The following is a 17,190-nucleotide window of genomic DNA, read 5'->3' as shown; positions in this document are numbered from 1 at the left end:
AAAACGAAGGATAACTGAAGAAATTTTTTTTTTTTTAAACTTGCATAGTTTTGTGATTTAAAAAATTTTCAGGTCAGTTTTTTTCATAATTTTAAATGATATTCAGTTGGTTTTATTTCAATATTTTGTCACTTTCCTACCAATATTTTTGTAGAATTGTTTTGGAAGGATTTAAAAAAATCAGGATTACACAGGTCAATTTAAGTTCACTCCAGACAGTTTTTGTATAATCAGGACAGTTTTTTAATTCAAAGAGTGGCAACCCTGATTAAAAAAACTTTTCAAAGTTTCAAGTTTTTTTTTTAAATATGAAAAGCATTCATCAAAAAAGTTTTAGTAAAGCTACTTCAGTTTTGATACTTTTTGCATTAGTAGAATTTTTTAAACTTATTTGATGAAGTATTTTGACAAAATTTTAGACTATCTTATATTCAATTTTGGAACAGATTTAAACACTTAGTATGTCACAATATTTTACATTCATAAGTAGTTAATTCTAGTTCAGCAAAGTTTGGATACAGGTTTTGTTGTAATGTAAAAGAAAACTTAAAAAATACTAATTTTTACTGTTAATTTAGATAAATAAGTTTTTACAGTGTTATGTAATGTGTTAGGTATTTTAAAAACATAGGTAATATTAAATAGTTATTTTAGTTTGAATACTCAGTAAAAAATGGAGCAAGTTTTGCAAGATCATTTAGTTAAAGCAACTAGTGTTGTAGAACAGCAATTAGATGCAGAAATTGATAGATTAGACAAACTTGACGATGATGACATTGAAAAAATAAGAGAAAAAAGAATGAAAGCATTGAGAAAAATTCAAGCCCAAAAACAGGTATGCAATAAATTTTTACTTGTAGACATTAACTAGTTTATCACGCAATTAGTTAGTTATAAATTTTAGCTTAAAAGACTACATGTATCACTATTAAGTTTTGTTTTTAAGCTATTTTAAATATGAAAAAATAGGTTTTTTCCTTGTTCAAAATAAAAACTGGATATATATAAATTTAATATTTATGAGTTTTAAGTTACATTTTTAGTAAGAATTTAAAATTAATTTTGTGTTAGTTAAATATTTTTCAAGTTTTGATCATACCACTTTGATCATCAAACAACAAGTTTTTGCTGGACTGAAGTCCTTGTTTTGTTTTAATTTATATTAAACAGAACCAGGGTCACAGTCTACTGAAAGCTATAGAATTATTTTTTAGTTATTTACTTTAAATTTAAGAGAAGTTTTATTTATAAAAGTTTTATAACAAGTAAATTACAGAGTTTATTTTAAAATAAATAAATTTGCCTAAAACTTTATTAATTTTATTCTCAAAACTTGGAAGCTTATTTAAAAGTTTATTTAAAAGGAATGGAGGCAGAAAGGTCATGGTGAGTTAAGTGAGCTTCCTTCTGAAAAAGATTTTTTTGAAACTTGTAAGCAGAGCAAAAATGTTGTTTGTCATTTTTACAAGAATTCTACTTTTCGGTTAGCATACTTTTTATTAACAAGCATTATTTTTGATTTTATATGTAATATAAGAAAATTGCTATAGTTAAAAAATTCAGAATGATATTCTTTAATTTTTAAAAGGATAATTGTTTTATATAATCAATTGTTATAATAGTAATCATATAATCACTAAAGTGTTAAAGTAATTATTTTAAGCATGCTTAAAAGTGGTCATTATTTCATACTAAAAACTATAAAAATGTAAACCTATTATTTGTATGCTTATTAAGATTTTGTTTGTAAATTGATTATACTATTTTATATACGATATATTTTACTCTTGTTTTTTTTAGTTCCAGAAAATGTTTTGTTTTTCTTTTGTTTATTACAATGACAATTCTTAATAGATTAAAGTTGTATATTTTGAAAAAAAACATAACTTTTTAATAATTTATTTTGCAGTTTAAAACTTCATTTATATAGTTTGTTTGGCATTGATCTTGTCATATTTTTTAATAATAAGTTTTTGATTTTTTTTAAACAAACGTGTTTCCTGCATTTAAAACTTATTTACAGGAATGATCATGTATCCAAAAATAAATATAACCATGAACATAATTTTACAGCTCATCAATAAACCTAGGCCAATATTTATACAGTTTTCGAATTTAATGATTAGTTGTAGGGTTATATTTATATAAGGTAATTTTGTAAAGTTTTCTGTACTTTTGAAAATTAAGGTTATACAATGTAAAGATTAGAAAAAAAATTGACTCTTATATCAAGGTTGGCACACAGTCATGGCAATTTTAGAAAAACTCAGGCTATTTTTATCCTTAATCTCAGGCATAATTACTATAACTTTAAAATGTGTTTTCCCTTCAAGTTATGGCTTTTGTAGATTTATTTATTTTTTTTTTGTTTTATATTATCTAGCTATTTATCTTGAATTACTAATTTTGATTCTTTTACTTTTCCTTAAGTTTTCTTATTTGCTTCGGCTAACTCAGGCTAACTTATTTGCCTTAAAGAGTGGCAACTTTGTTATATTAAAGCTTAAGCCCTAGAGTTTTACAACTTCTTTGACGAAAATTAACACAGACTCTTTTTAAAGTTTTAAGTAAATGATAGAATTTAAAAAATCAAGTATTTATTGAGGTATGAACAATGTTGTGAAAATTTCCGATACAAACATAAGAGACATATCTAATTTCCTTAGAATTTAAAAGAAACCTAAAATGTATTTATCTTTACGTTTTAAAGGAGTTCTTTTTTTAATACCACAAACATTTTGTAAAATCCAGATAAAACAAAACAACGAAATAAAAACTTTTTTATTTTATAATTTGTAATGCTAATTTATTTCATAGAGAATTTAAAAAAAAATGTTTTTCTTACAATTTGATCATAATTTATTTAAGCTCAGACTGAGAACGTTTAAGTAATTTCCCAAAAGCAGTCTGAGGAAATATTTGTTTACTTTTTTAGTTGCGCTTACATATAAAAACTATTCAACTCTCAAACTTAAAAAAAAAATTTGAACTTTTTTAAAGGTATGAACCAACACCAACTTGTAGCTCATTTGTTACTTTAAAAATAAAACCAACTTGAAAAATATTAACATCCCCACTATGGCCTTAAACTATGAGTATTTCTTTATTAAATAAAAATATTTATTTTTGTTCGCATGATTTAAGTTAAAAACTTGTTTTTTAATGAAATTTACTAAGTTATAGTAGTTTGTTTAGTTTTTTTTTTTAATCATGATTCTTTTCTATGTTAGTTTTTCACAGTAATCTATGTGAGTTATTTCTATTGTTTCTTACTGAACGATTTATGTATTTGAAGAGTCAAAAAGTAAAGTATTTTGGTGATCTTAAAATAAATTAAAGTATAAATAATTTAAGCGCTTGATAAAATAATACTTTAAATTTTCTAGTTGCAAGATATTAGATGGGCATTTAAAGAAGCTAGCAGAACAACATCTAGAAACAAAGTTCATAAAACTAGACGTTGAAAAAGCTCCATTTCTTACTCAACGTTTTAAAATTAAAGTTATTCCTTCGATGGGAATAATCAAAGATGGAGAAACAAGGGTTAGATTAGTAATATTTCTGTAAATTTTTGTTTAAGTTTTATTTTATTTGTTAGTTGTTTTTGTAGTAAACTCAAAAGGTTTTAGTAGTTTTTAAACTTATCTACTACTAGTAGTTGTATAAATAACAACCTAAAAATATTTATATAGTTTGAACTTATTCGAAGTATGAAACAGCTCTTGAGCATAAATTTTTTTTATGTTATTATAAACGTATTTTAAATAAAATAAGTCTGGTTTAACAAATATTTTAAATCAGATTCAAGGACTCTTTAGGTTATATTATTATAAGTTATATTAGGTTAAGCCAGATTTCAAAATTTACATCTAGTTGTATTAAATACTATAGAAAGTGTTTATAGTATTTGTGTTCATTTAATTTTTTTTTTAGTGTGTGTATTGACTTTATCTAATTAATAATGTTTATGTTTTTTATTAATTAAAATTTATTTAAGAAGTTAAATTTTTTGAATTTAATTAAACATATTATTTATACCATTTTAATTTTTTTTTAATACTTTTTACATCCGTACCTTTTAAAAACTGTAAAAAGCAAATTTTTTCATAACTTGTGTTGTAAATCTAGTTTTGTAGTTACTTGAAAGTTTCTACCAGGTATTTTTTTATTATTCATGCACAAATTTAAGCAACTTAAATTTGAGAATTGTTTGTAGTCCTTATCTAGATCCTTGGTTCTAAAATTTTGAAACTGTGCATAGTAAATCAACTGATGAAAAGTGTGTTCAGGCTAGATTTTTGAGCAACTAAAATTACAAAAACTTCAATCATTTTAAGTTAATTATCTCAGTTACTATTAAATTGAATAATTTTTTTTTTGAGAAAAATCACAGAGAGCTGCAAATGTATAGAAAGTTTGTTTCTTTTAGAAATAATCTTACGACTCATTTTTTAGCCTTTTTTGGGAAATAATTCTTTATATCAATTATTAAATTTGTTTGAAATTATATCATTGTTTTGTCAAAATATTGTATAATCTCGAAAAGCTTATTTTTTAAGATATTTCAAAGTATTTTTTTTCAGCAAACAAGTTTCTACATTTTTAACAAAAAAACTATGGTATATTTACTAAATTAACCCAAAATGAAAAATAGTACACGACGGTAAAAATCAAACTTCCACCGCAGGGGTTCCTGGTGGGATTTTCCGAGTTTGGAAATTGCGACGACTTCACCACGGAAATGCTGGAGTGGAGATTGGCGGTGGCGGAGATAATCAAGTACAGCGGCGACATTTCCGACCCGCCGGTGAAGGGAAAGAAGAAGAACACGAACAGCTTGATGGGGCAGCAGAGGAAGAACAAAACAATAAGAGGCACGGGACGGGACGACAGCGACACAGATTCGGATTAAATTTGTTCTTTTTTTATTTATGACGTTCATGTGATACACCAAAAATTACTATAAAGTTACTTTTTTTCCTAGTTAGTTTAGACTATTTTTTTATATCATCTTTAAAAGATGCAGTAAAAGTGTTGATGAATTTTTGAAATTTCATGTTGTATAAGCATGATTTGTCCTCAATAAACTAGTTTCAATTTCGTTTATTTAATATTTAGTAAATATGTTTTTTTTTTTTATACTTAAACTATAAATTAAGCTTTTTTGGACCCGGTCCATTTATTAGCTATTTTTAAAATATTAGAGTTTTTTGTTACTGCCTAAATTTGAAAGTAAATTTAATTCTAAAGTTAAGCTTTGATTGAAGACAAACTAGGTACTAACTATTATTTAGAAATTCAACTTTAGACAGAATGGTAAAAATTGTGTTAAGTGTAAAAGCTATTCTGATTTTTATAAATTTTTTATAAGATATTTATTATAAAATTCCAACGTTGTTTAAGTAGGTTATGTTTCATAAGTTTCTTGTGAAACAATACATTGTAAACACTTGTTTTATTTTAATATCAGTTGTTGTTTTTTTTAATACATCTAAAAAAAATTAAAAACATACACAAGTTTATTAATATACTTTTTTGAACATCATAATACTAAGTTGTTGTATATAAAATTAAATGCAAAAGTAAATATCATACAGGAAATTATTCCCTTAATAGCTCATTTTTTACTTTTAAAGGGCATTAGCTATACTTTTGCTCTGAAACTGCAGTTATTTTAACAGTTATATAAAAATTAAGTTTGTTTTTGAAAAAGTATGAACAGCAAGTGATTTTGAAAATTTTGAAAAAATGAAGTTATTGATTTAATTTTTGGTTGTACACAAGTTTAACACAGGAATAAATTCAAAAAACTAACATTCATATATTTTAAAATTTAATTTTTAACAAAATGTACAGTTACTCAGTTTCACCGCAAAAAGGATTTTTAAAATGTGATTCTGCAATAAAATAAACTATTAAAATGACAAATTATGCAAAAGTTGATAAAATTGAACTACATTTGAATTTGGGACGTTGTATCACTGGTTTATATAGCTCTATCTTCTAAATTTTAAACCGAAATTGCTTCAGACAACATTTCGGTTGACTGAATTTATATTATTCGATGTCCATCTAAATCAGGGGTCGGCAAACTGCGGCCCGCGGGCCAAATGCGGCCCACGAAGTGTAAATCTGCGGCCCGCGAGAACGTTTATTTTTTGAATGGAATGCGGCCCGCAAAAGAAAATTTTGTGGCCCGCGAGCATGTAAATGTGGCCCGCTGAGCAAAAATGTATTTTAATTTAATTTTTTTTGGTAATCTGGTTTAATTTGATAAATTTCGTTTTAAGTTCCTGTATAAAATTTTAAAATAGTTAATAGACTTTACTGCTATAGCTTAATATGTGAAAAAGACAAATTAGCAGTCTAACAAGGTTTATTTCTCAGTTTCACAATAGCTTTTTTCTTACAACAGCAAGTAGTTTTCTGAAAAAAAAGTTTAAAGAGTGCTTCGTTTTAGTAAGTTATTTATATAAAACCTATTTAGTAAATAAATTAAATACAAATGATTTCCATTTTGACATAAGTGATGCACAGTAATTAACAAAAATGTTATTTCTTTACAATTAAGGTATTTTGATAAACATTTATTTTATACCTAAGTTTCTTTTATAGATATCTTATCACTATTAATTAAACTTGAGTGTGCATAAAAACATTTGAAATGACAAAATTTTAAGAAATAAGGTTAATTTTATTGTAGTCTTGATACATTTTGATCTTTTAAAAGTTTTATTTGCACTTTTAAAAATTCCTATGTACACCAATGAACAAACATGCTCATGTTTATACCTAAGTTAGATTAAATTTAGTATATAAGTTTGTTTAATTGTGATCACCGCTTTAGCGTGAAATAATTGTTAAGTAATAAACTCGATATAACTTTTGTCTTAATTGTAAGTTTAGTTTATAAATAACTTTTTAACATTATTGTTTCTACATGTAATGGCTAAGTGTGTACAGACACATTTAAAACAATGTGTATGACATAAATTAAAATAGTTTATGTTAGGCATGCCTTTTTATTTTTCAAACAATGTTTTATGGCAAATTAAGTTAATTTGTTTGCGTTGCATATGCATACTAATATATACAATTGCTGTTTTTTGGAACTACCTGTTTAATAAAAACTAGTTTTAGGGATGGTAATATTATTAGGTTAGTACATTGTTAATGAAAAAAATTTAACATTCAAAACTATTTGAAGATTTCAAATTTCAGGCCAATTTAGTCTTTTTTTTAAGAGTTTGGCTTGAATTACTTTTTGTATACGAAAATATCAGACTAAATTTTTCTCAATCAGGCTGGCTTTTTTGCTTTAAAGAGTTACAAATTATACTTATGATTTATGTTTTGTTCAATTCACTGCGTGGCTTGAATTATAATATATGTTAAATTTAAAATTTTGAAGCTGATATAATTTGGAATATTATTAACATTATTGTATACATATAAGTAAGTAAAACTTAAATCCCAGAAAAGCTTGGAATTTGAAAATTTATGCTTAAAAAATCTGGAAAAAGCTTGAATTTGAGAATTTTTGAAAAAACCTGGATTTTTAAACACTTTTTACATGTAAAGTAATGAAATCTCGATATGAAACAAAAAATTTACCATAATTATGTTTTTTTATTAAAAAACACACTTAATTAGCTTAACTTTATCTTTTTGATACTTATATATTATATAAGGCAGTTATTTTTACTTTTAATTTTATTTTATATTAAAAGCAGTATAAAAAAATTGTACTTATAAAAACTTTATATTGGTGCGTTGCATCTTTACTTTTAAAATTTATTGTTATGCTTTGCATTGGAATTAAACTTAGAGATTTTTCTAAAAAGTCAAAGTTAGTAACAACACCTCTATATAAAATTCTCAGATAAGCAATATTTGTTGTATTAGTGCTCTCATCTTAGGAGACTAATTAAAGTCCTAATTTGATTTATGTGGCTTTAAAATTTTCAGACTTTTTCTAAACACGACTTCTTGTTTTCATTGATAACAAACAAAAATATTTCTTTACCATCAACATAATTTTTTTAGAAAATAAAGTTCTAAATGGTATATTCTTTTTAGTAAATAGTTTTGCTGCCTCATAGCTTGCCTTAACAGTTTCTTCGATCATTAGTTTATGATGAAGATAATCATGTGTTTTGTTTGAATTTGAACTGACTTTAGCGATTTATTTTTTTTTGGTTTCTCGCAATAACTCCTAACTACCGTTTTTTAATTCTTATAATTTGTCTTATATTTATCATGTACACTTTTGAAATGCAATATTTTTATTACAGAATAATTGCTATAATGCTCAATAAAAATAAGTTTTCTATTTCATTAATGGCTTAATAAACTTTTATACTTTTGATAAACCTATTTGTCCATTCAAACTAAATTATAATACTTATTTGCTATATATATTATTCACTGTTAATAAGTTCGTTATTTCTTTATTTGAAATAAGATTACCAAACAAACAGGCATGTTTAAAAATTTGAAAAACTAAGAATAGGCTAAATCTGTTTAAGACATTTTTTTAAAACTCATGTTTGTGTCATAATTTTATTTTAAACACTTTGAATTAATCTTCGAATTATCAGAGTAGTTTTTATGACTGTAATGTAACATACTAGTTATAATTTTTTTGTCATCTTAAATATTGTGTACCTTATTATAATGATGATAATTTGATTAGGTATTTAAGCTTGATTAACAGCAAGTTTTTAGCTTTTTGATCTTTTAATAAACTTATGATTGTTTATTATAACTCAAACATTTTTGCTTTTAAAGTGACAACCATATAACATACTAGTTTATTACTAACAAGATGTTTTATCAAAGTATTCGAGAATTAGTTATGTTAATATACTTGTTTTAGCTTTCTACAATACAAATAGGTATTATTTTTTCTAGTTAGCTAATAAATGAGTTTTTAAAAGAACGTAAGCTATTTAAGACCAAAAATATATTTTTAAAAATTTTTTTAGAAATATGATAAAAGGGTTAAAAATATAAAAATTGTATAAAAGTACCCATAAATGTTTTTCAAGCTCGGTTTCTATAGAGAGCTAGGTTGTAAGTTAAATTACAAAAATATTAAGTTTAACTTAATAAGTCCTTAAAAAAGTACATAGTTTATTAAGACTTAGGGATATTAGTCAACGTGAGTTTTATTCTAATAACTTATTATAACTTAAATAGGCATTATATGTATATCAAAAAGTTATTTAGAATAATATAGTGATTTAAAGTAAAACTGTCTCTAGTTTAACTAAAACCAAATTATTATTCAAATGTCTCTAAAACTAAAACTGCGGCCCGCAAAGACTTTGGAAATTTGAAATTTGGCCCGCGAGCACCAACTACCTGCCGACCCCTGATCTAAATGAAGTCGAAATTAAAATAGGTGTTACGTTACAACACTTAGGTAAAATCAAAAATATGAGCTCAGTACTAAGATAACTTTTTTAAATGTTTCAAATGCGAATGATATTTTAAGAATATAATATATTTATAGTGTACAAGATCGCTAAAAAACTTTGAAAACTGGAATTTGAGAAAAAACCTGAAATTTTGAACAAATTTTACACTTGATGTAGAGAAATTTTAATTTGGCACTAAAAATCCACCATAAAGATAAAAAGTTTTTGTCATCATCAAAAAGTTTTTTGTTATATAAGACATTTGAAGTAGCTTTAAAGTATCTTTTCAATATTTTGATACTATTTAACACAGTTTTTTACCTTAAACTTAAATAAAAATAGACCCAAAAGCAAGTTTTTTTAAAAACTTGGAGAAAATTTGCCGAAAACATTTGGCAACCTCGAGTGCAGATAAAAACAATGCTGAGTGTCGTTAATAAAATAAATCTATTAAAAAATATTTAAAGCTTCTGATGTAGGTTAAAACAACTAAAACTTCTATCTTCATTTCAACTAAGTCCGATATAACTTTTTTCTTTTTATAAAACTTTTAAAAATTATTTGTATCTAATATATAAATAATTATTAGATGTGTATCGTACTTATCTTCATTGAAGCTTTTAATAATTTTCTGTTTACAATTTCGTCTTAGCAGAATTTTTATCTACTTATTAATTCTTTTTCAAACACTTTCTAGACAAATTTCAAAAAGTTAGAATCATATTTCTCGTAAAAAATTTTGAGAATTTAAGAGCATTTTGTTGCAACAAATTAAAGAACTTTGGCTTTTTATTAGAGCTAAGGAACATACTACAAGTCAATTTAAATGAGTATATTGAGTTTAAGTAATTTTAGTAATGGAAAATTTTTGTAAAAACGTTTTGATACTAATGTTTATGCTAAAAATTCATATATATTTTTTCTCTTTAGTCTAATAACTCACTAAAAATCTATTTTCTTCATAAATTATTTTTTCTTTACATTATTTAAAAACTTATGTTTACGAACTTAAAAACACAAATAAAAAAGTTTTGTGACCAAAATCATTTTTTAATCAGAAATTTTTCACGATTATTTTAATTTTTTGTATGTATTTAATACAAGTATTGACCAAAAAGTTTAAATAACGAATGCTAAAAAACTGTAGAAGATATCTTTTTTTATTTAAAAACTTTATTGCTGGTTTTCAGCTTTAGCTTAGCCATAATACAAAAATAAATGTTTGAACTCTCTGAGTTCTTGGCCCTATAGTTTAAAATCTAATTTTAAAAATAAAGAGTGTAAAAAGTAAGTGTTAGCTATTAAAAAAAATATTAAAACAATATGAAGAGGTGAAAAAAATCTCACCCATTTTACCCTTGGTCTTTTAAAATGGTTTTGCAACTTTTAAACAAATTGTAACGAAGTGAAGTTAGTTTTATTTCTTATATAGTTAACAAACAAATAAAGCATTTTTCGGTACAAAAGATTAAAAGCTACTAATATTCAGTTTGCAATTTATTCTTGAGTATTATCGGAAACAAACTTCAAAAAGTAGTACTTTGCATAACATTTATTATGCTTTCCTTTTTAATTCTTGTTTTTTTTTATAAGTCCAGTTTTGTAAAATTTTTCTTGATTTTAATCTAACATACTTGTAAGAGTTAGAAGCTTAAACTCTTTAAAACAAGAGTTTTACCTTTATTTAAAATGTTCTTTGTATCAAATTTGCTAACTGAAATAAATACAAACCTATAAAACATTTAAAAATGTGAAAAATTTTTAGGCAGGTTGAAACCATTTTTATACCTTAACCTAGATTACATGGATTTTTCAACAAAGTTTTGTTTAACATTTTCAAAATCATTAACATGTTTTATCTACTCCAGCAGTTTGTACATTTTTGTGTTTACCAAGCTTAAAACTAACTATCAATACACTTCGTAAAGTTTTTTTTCCTAAGCTGTAACTTAAATTTGCTTTTTGTTTGTTGATATATTGTAAAGTTTACTTGAGTAAGTGCCTAATAGCATAAAAGTATTTAACTACAAGCCCAAAGTTTTAAGTACTCAAGCTTACATTGAACTGCTATAAAATATTGCCAAGCTAAGGTTATACTACGAATAAAATTTTAAAACAAAAAGTGTTAGTATTTAAACATAACTAAATACGTTGCTTGGGGTAAAATTTTTCCGCACCCCCTTACAAAAATACCACGCGTCGCAACTTAAACAAAAAAGGCATTTTCAACAGATTAACTTACTCTTTGCACGTATAAAAAGTAAATAAAAATATTAAACACTTTTGTAGACAGCTTAATTTGTCAAATTACAATAGTTTACACTTGTACTTTTATAAGGTTGTTTTGTAGGCATTAGTTTTTTGAAATAAATTTAGAGCATATTTTAATTTATTTGTTGTACATAAAACAGTTTTATTTGTTCTGCTTAAGTTATTTTGAGCCAAAATGTACTTTGTAGGCTAAATCCGGTCCGCAGGCCGTACGTTGCCCTATCCTTGTCTTAGGACTCGAAAACTGTTTTATTTGTGGCATCTATTCTATACAATCTACAATATTTTGCATAGTATTACAGCAGTAAGTTTGCTTATAATTTTTTTTCATATTTTAAAACAATGATCTTATCAAAAAAATAATTGGCGTAATATTCAGTTTCAAACTAAATTGGTAATTTTAATAAAGAACTTAATTAATTTTGTTCGTGTATTTATTACATTATTAAGTAACAAATTGGTACTTTTTCATGTTAAAAAAAGATAAGTAATAAACTAATCTTCCTGGTCTAGCATAAAAAATAAATAAAAACAAGCATAACTGTTATTTTATATTTCTTTGTACGAGTTGAAAAAATTATCAGTTTGAATTTTTTTTGTAATAAAAGCGTTTCAAAACTACATGGAAAAAACATTCATTTTATTTTTCAGTAGTTGTTTAACGTTATAAGCTCTAAAATTTAGGTTGTACTTTTACCAGCATAAAACATTATTAGTTCATATTTGCTTAGTTAAAAAAACAGTCAAAAGTATATTTTAATAATTAAAAAGTCCAAAAAAACATTTGTAAGCTTTATAATAAAAAGGCCCAGTAGGTTATACAAACTGTCTAAAAATTAAAAAGTAAATTTTAGATTGATAACAATTGTGGGAAGACCAAGTGTACAAACGCCTAGGGAGGAGTCATCTTCCAAGTACCTGTTTTGTTAGTTAAAATTAATATCAAAAACTGTTCTGTACACTTGTCTACAGTTGTACTAAATACTAAACAAAAACGACAGTTATTAGACTAAAAAGTAAATGTTTTGCTAAACTTTTAACAAATTAATATGAATTTCACAGTTTTAAAACCGCTTAACTAAATTTTGTGCCTTAATTATTGAATTTAAAAACGAGGTTTTAACCTAAAAGAAATATTTTCAAATTATCAAAACTTGCCTTCTATTTTGGGAAACTTATAAATTTCGTTGTCGCATTTGCAAGCAAAAACGCTTCCAGGTTTAACCTCTACAGACTTTTTCTGTAAAATAAACAGTTAGCTTTAATATTTTTGTACCCACGTGTGTTTAACTTTAAAAAACAAAAAGTTTTAACAAAAGTTTAAATCAAAAGTCTACCAACCGCTCTCAAACCGCTGGTAAATGAGTTAGTGGTAGGGTAATCGATGTCAATCACTTCAAAATTGGAGTTTTTATTGATTTTTTCGTCGTTGAGAAACCAAGTCACGTTTCTTTCTAAATCGGTATTAAAAGCACAAAGAAAAACCTGCTTGTCTTTGCCGAGTCTCCATATATTTTCAAGCTTGGTCGGTTTGAAACCTGCAATGTTTTTGAAATACTACATACTGCGCTTCATATATAACATTTAAATTGTGTTATACCACATTTCAAAACTTTTACTGCTATTAGGAGCTCTCCTAATTGTGACAGTTATACTTTGTCACACTATATACCTAACATTAGACTTATAAACTAAAGTATTTTTTATATAATGATTTTTTTTTTGTTTAATGACTAACCAAGTTTATGAGTTTGACCGTCACTATCGCAGGTAAACTTGTCTGAGAGGTTGATTGCTTTTGGTGAGAGCTAAAAAGTGTTCATGATTTTCATTTGTCAGCATTCACGCAAAGAAAATATCAAATACATAACATGCACACTTACTATCGTTATACTAGTTTTTAGAGCGTATTCTTGGTCGTAGCAATCGGACTCGATAAAAACTTTCTCTTCAGCAATTTTAAATACAGGAAAATCCAAATTTTCCTCGTCAACGTCATTATACAACCAAGTGACGTTTGGCTGACCGCTCATGATAAACTGACAACTAAACGTCACTTCTCGAGGTTCGTTTCCGCCTGTTTGTTGGGTTCTTCCGGTCCACCAAAGTTCTGTAGCTTTGCTATCTGTTTTTGTTTGTAGTTCTTAAAAAATAAAATAAACCTTTTTTTTTCAAACAAAAAATTAAGCAAAATTTGATTACAAACAATATAGTTTTCGAAAATATATTTTTTTGTATATCTAATAATTTATCAACTTAAAAATATGTTTTCAATGTGTATTTTGTAGCACTGTCCACTAGTAGACACTATTGAGCCTGTTAACTTACGATGTATATGAAGACAATCTAAGCGAGAGTTTTGTCATAATTTTTATGACGACTTTGTTAGACCTAATCACTGTACTTTATTTTTGTTTGGCCTTTATTTGTATAGTTTATCATTAATAAAGTTTTAAAGTTGTCATTGGTTTACGTTTGTTTTATTTTAGACTTAAAAAAGAAAAACTTAAGTTTATTATAAATATATGATTTCTTATCATGCTGTAAAATTAACTAAAACAGGCTCAAAAGAACTTAATTTCGTAATCGAAATGATTTTGCTAGGTTTATAGTAATCCAAGTAAAGAGTTATTGTTAGCTTCAAGAATTAAAAAGGCTTTCTGCTTAGATTATGCTCATAAGAAAGTACGATAAGAAGCTATAAAAGATGCTAAGAAATATTTTTCACTGATTGCAGGTGACTCTGCGGCGCATCGTGAACCTTGCAATTAGGTTTTATTGTTGTATAACAGCTGAAGTTGAACATCTTAAACCATGTTTCCAAAACTAGTTTTTATAATCTCCCTGTTGGCTGAAGTTCATAAAATAGTCGCCCCTCCCTTTTAGTATTTAGTTACATTTACTCTTTCACTCCCTTGCGAGTTGTTCCCCGTGGTACCAGAGATCGCACCTAAGGGTCACTAAGTTACTGTTTTAAATTTTGTAAGTACAAGCTTTTATTGGTTTAGAAAATCGCAGATACATATATCTGCAATTATAAAAATGATTCTAGATTTATTTAAATAAACATATATATATACAACCAGTTAAATTCAGATTTGTGACTTACAAAATTTTTAGTACATTTAAACTTTTCTTTTAAGTTATTGTTTACCATAAGATAAAAGAAGAAAACATATTTAAAAGCACTAGATCAGCCCCGGCATGCGATGAATTAAAAAATTTTGAAATCGACTTATTCAAACTATTGGGAAACATTAAATTTACTAACTACAGATCCAGATTCCAAAAAACCCTAAAAAACGACTTAAAAAATATTCTAACAAAAAACAAAATAATGCTATTTGCGGACAAAACCAGAAACCTCTACCAAACAGACCCGAAATTCTACAAAAAACTTGTGATTGACAACCTCACCAAAAACTATAAAATCAGTAATGATAACTTAATTGACACTATAAACTCTGATTCGAAAAAGATAATATTTAAAAGAAAAATAAAAAACAAGAAAATACCAAAATACACTAAATCCGATGCGTTTATCACCATAAAAGACCACAAACCCAAATTTCCATTTGAAATAGAATGCAGAACATTAAACCCTGGAAAAAACCAACTTGGACTGCTAAGCAAAGTAATACTAGAAAGAATTGTTAATGAAATAAGAAGGAAATCGGAACTAACCCAATGGAAGAACTCATATGAAGTGTTAGAATGGTTTAATAATATTGATAATATAAAAAATAAATGCTTTGTAAACTTCGACATTATTAATTTTTATCCTAGCATCAGCCATGAACATTTATCTGAAGCCATAACATTTGCAAAAAACTTCACAGAAATAAAAAACGAAGACATAAAGCTAATAGAACATACATGTAAAACTATTGTCACTTATGATAATAGAACCTGGGTAAAAAAAGACAGTAACAGCCAATTTGATGTACCAATGGGTTCGTTCTTCGGCGCGGAACTGTGCGACTTGGTAGGCCTGTATGCCTTAAGCAAACTTAGGCACTTATACAACTACAAAGATATCGGACTCTATAGAGACGACGGTCTCGCAATAATAAGCAGAAAAAGTAACCAAGAACTAGAAAGACTAAAAAAGAACACAATAAAAATTTTTAATGAGCTTGGTTTTAAAATAACGATTGACATAGGCGCGACTAAATGCAATTTCCTAGATATATCTCTAGACACTGCTAATAACACATTCAAACCATACCAAAAAGAAAACTCAAGCACCAATTATATTAACAAGTATTCGAACCACCCGTCCATTATCAAAAAGAACCTACCAAAAATGATCGAAAAAAGACTCAATAGACTCTCAAAAACCAAAGAAATTTTCAATGAATCAATAACTGGATACCAGAATGCTTTAACCAACTCAAATTTCAAAGACAAACTCACATACTCCAACCACCAAAACAACCAAAGCAAAAAGAAGCCAGCACGAACAAGAAAAACAATCTACTTCAACCCACCCTACTGTCAATCAGTAAGAACCAATATAGGTAAAGCTTTCCTGCAACTAATAGATAAACATTTCAAAGAAGACCACAAGTTAAACAAAATAATAAACAGAAATAATTGTAAAATTTCATATAGCTGCATGAGCAATATTAAGAAACTAATCCAAAAACACAATCCAAAATACTTAAAAACAAGAAACGATGATCCAAACGAAACACTTTGCAACTGCCGAACAAAAAACAAATGTCCCCTTAAGAATAAATGCTTAGTTGAAAATGTGATATATAAAGCGACAATCAAATCGGAAAACGAAACAAAAAACTATTTAGGCTCAACGGGTGGAACTTTTAAAAAAAGATGGTACAACCATATTAATGACTTTAAAAACTATAAAGAGAACGGAACAGAGTTATCGAAGTATATATGGAAGCTTAAAAATAAGAACATCGAATACAAAATAGATTGGGAAATTATCCACCACATTGGCAAAGCAAAAAACCCACAAAGCATTTGCAGTACTTGCATATTAGAAAAGGTCGCGATCGCTAAAGCAGACAGAAGGGATAATCTAAACAAACGGTACGAACTCTTTTATTCCTGCCCGCACTTCCGAAAACTCCACTTCAAAACTTAAATTAATCGTAATACAGGTTTTATGCATGCTTTTTAATTTTTGTAACTATAATTTTCTTAAAGTTAATTTTCTTTTTTCTAGATTATTCAAGCAAAATTTTAAAATTTTGGTAACTATTAAAAGCACAAAACTACTTAAATTTACAATATTCAAGTCACAATAAAATTCAGCTTGATTAAAATGCATCTTAACTTAAGCCTACTTATTATTATTAACATTATTCTTATTTATTTGTGTTGTATGTTCTTTGATTTTTAAATTTAACTAGAATTTAAACTTTGCCAAAAATTCAAACTTAGTACCATAATTTAACTTGTTTTGTTTTAAGGTAAAAATTTGTTTTAACTGTAAGCTTTCATATAAAGCATTTGAGCGGAAATTTAA

General features: G+C 26.1%; 1 protein-coding gene across 1 annotated transcript; it reads left to right on the top strand.

Moving 5' to 3' along the window:
- The first annotated feature begins 533 nt into the window (after nt 1-533).
- LOC145843962 (thioredoxin domain-containing protein 9-like) lies at nt 534-5,111 on the top strand. Its single transcript, XM_082951255.1, has 4 exons — nt 534-835; nt 1,365-1,483; nt 3,387-3,543; nt 4,688-5,111. The coding sequence occupies exons 1-4, from the start codon at nt 674-676 to the stop codon at nt 4,910-4,912; spliced, it is 663 nt and encodes a 220-aa protein (XP_082807381.1). The 5' UTR covers nt 534-673; the 3' UTR covers nt 4,913-5,111.
- Nucleotides 5,112-17,190: the final 12,079 nt, after the last annotated feature.

Source organism: Thalia democratica, chromosome 9 (assembly GCF_965202585.1).
Source record: "Thalia democratica chromosome 9, ktThaDemo2.hap1.1, whole genome shotgun sequence".
Classification (NCBI taxonomy): domain Eukaryota; kingdom Metazoa; phylum Chordata; class Thaliacea; order Salpida; family Salpidae; genus Thalia; species Thalia democratica.
The sequence above is the reverse complement of the archived record's forward strand: the minus strand, read 5'-3'. Positions and strand labels throughout refer to the sequence as shown.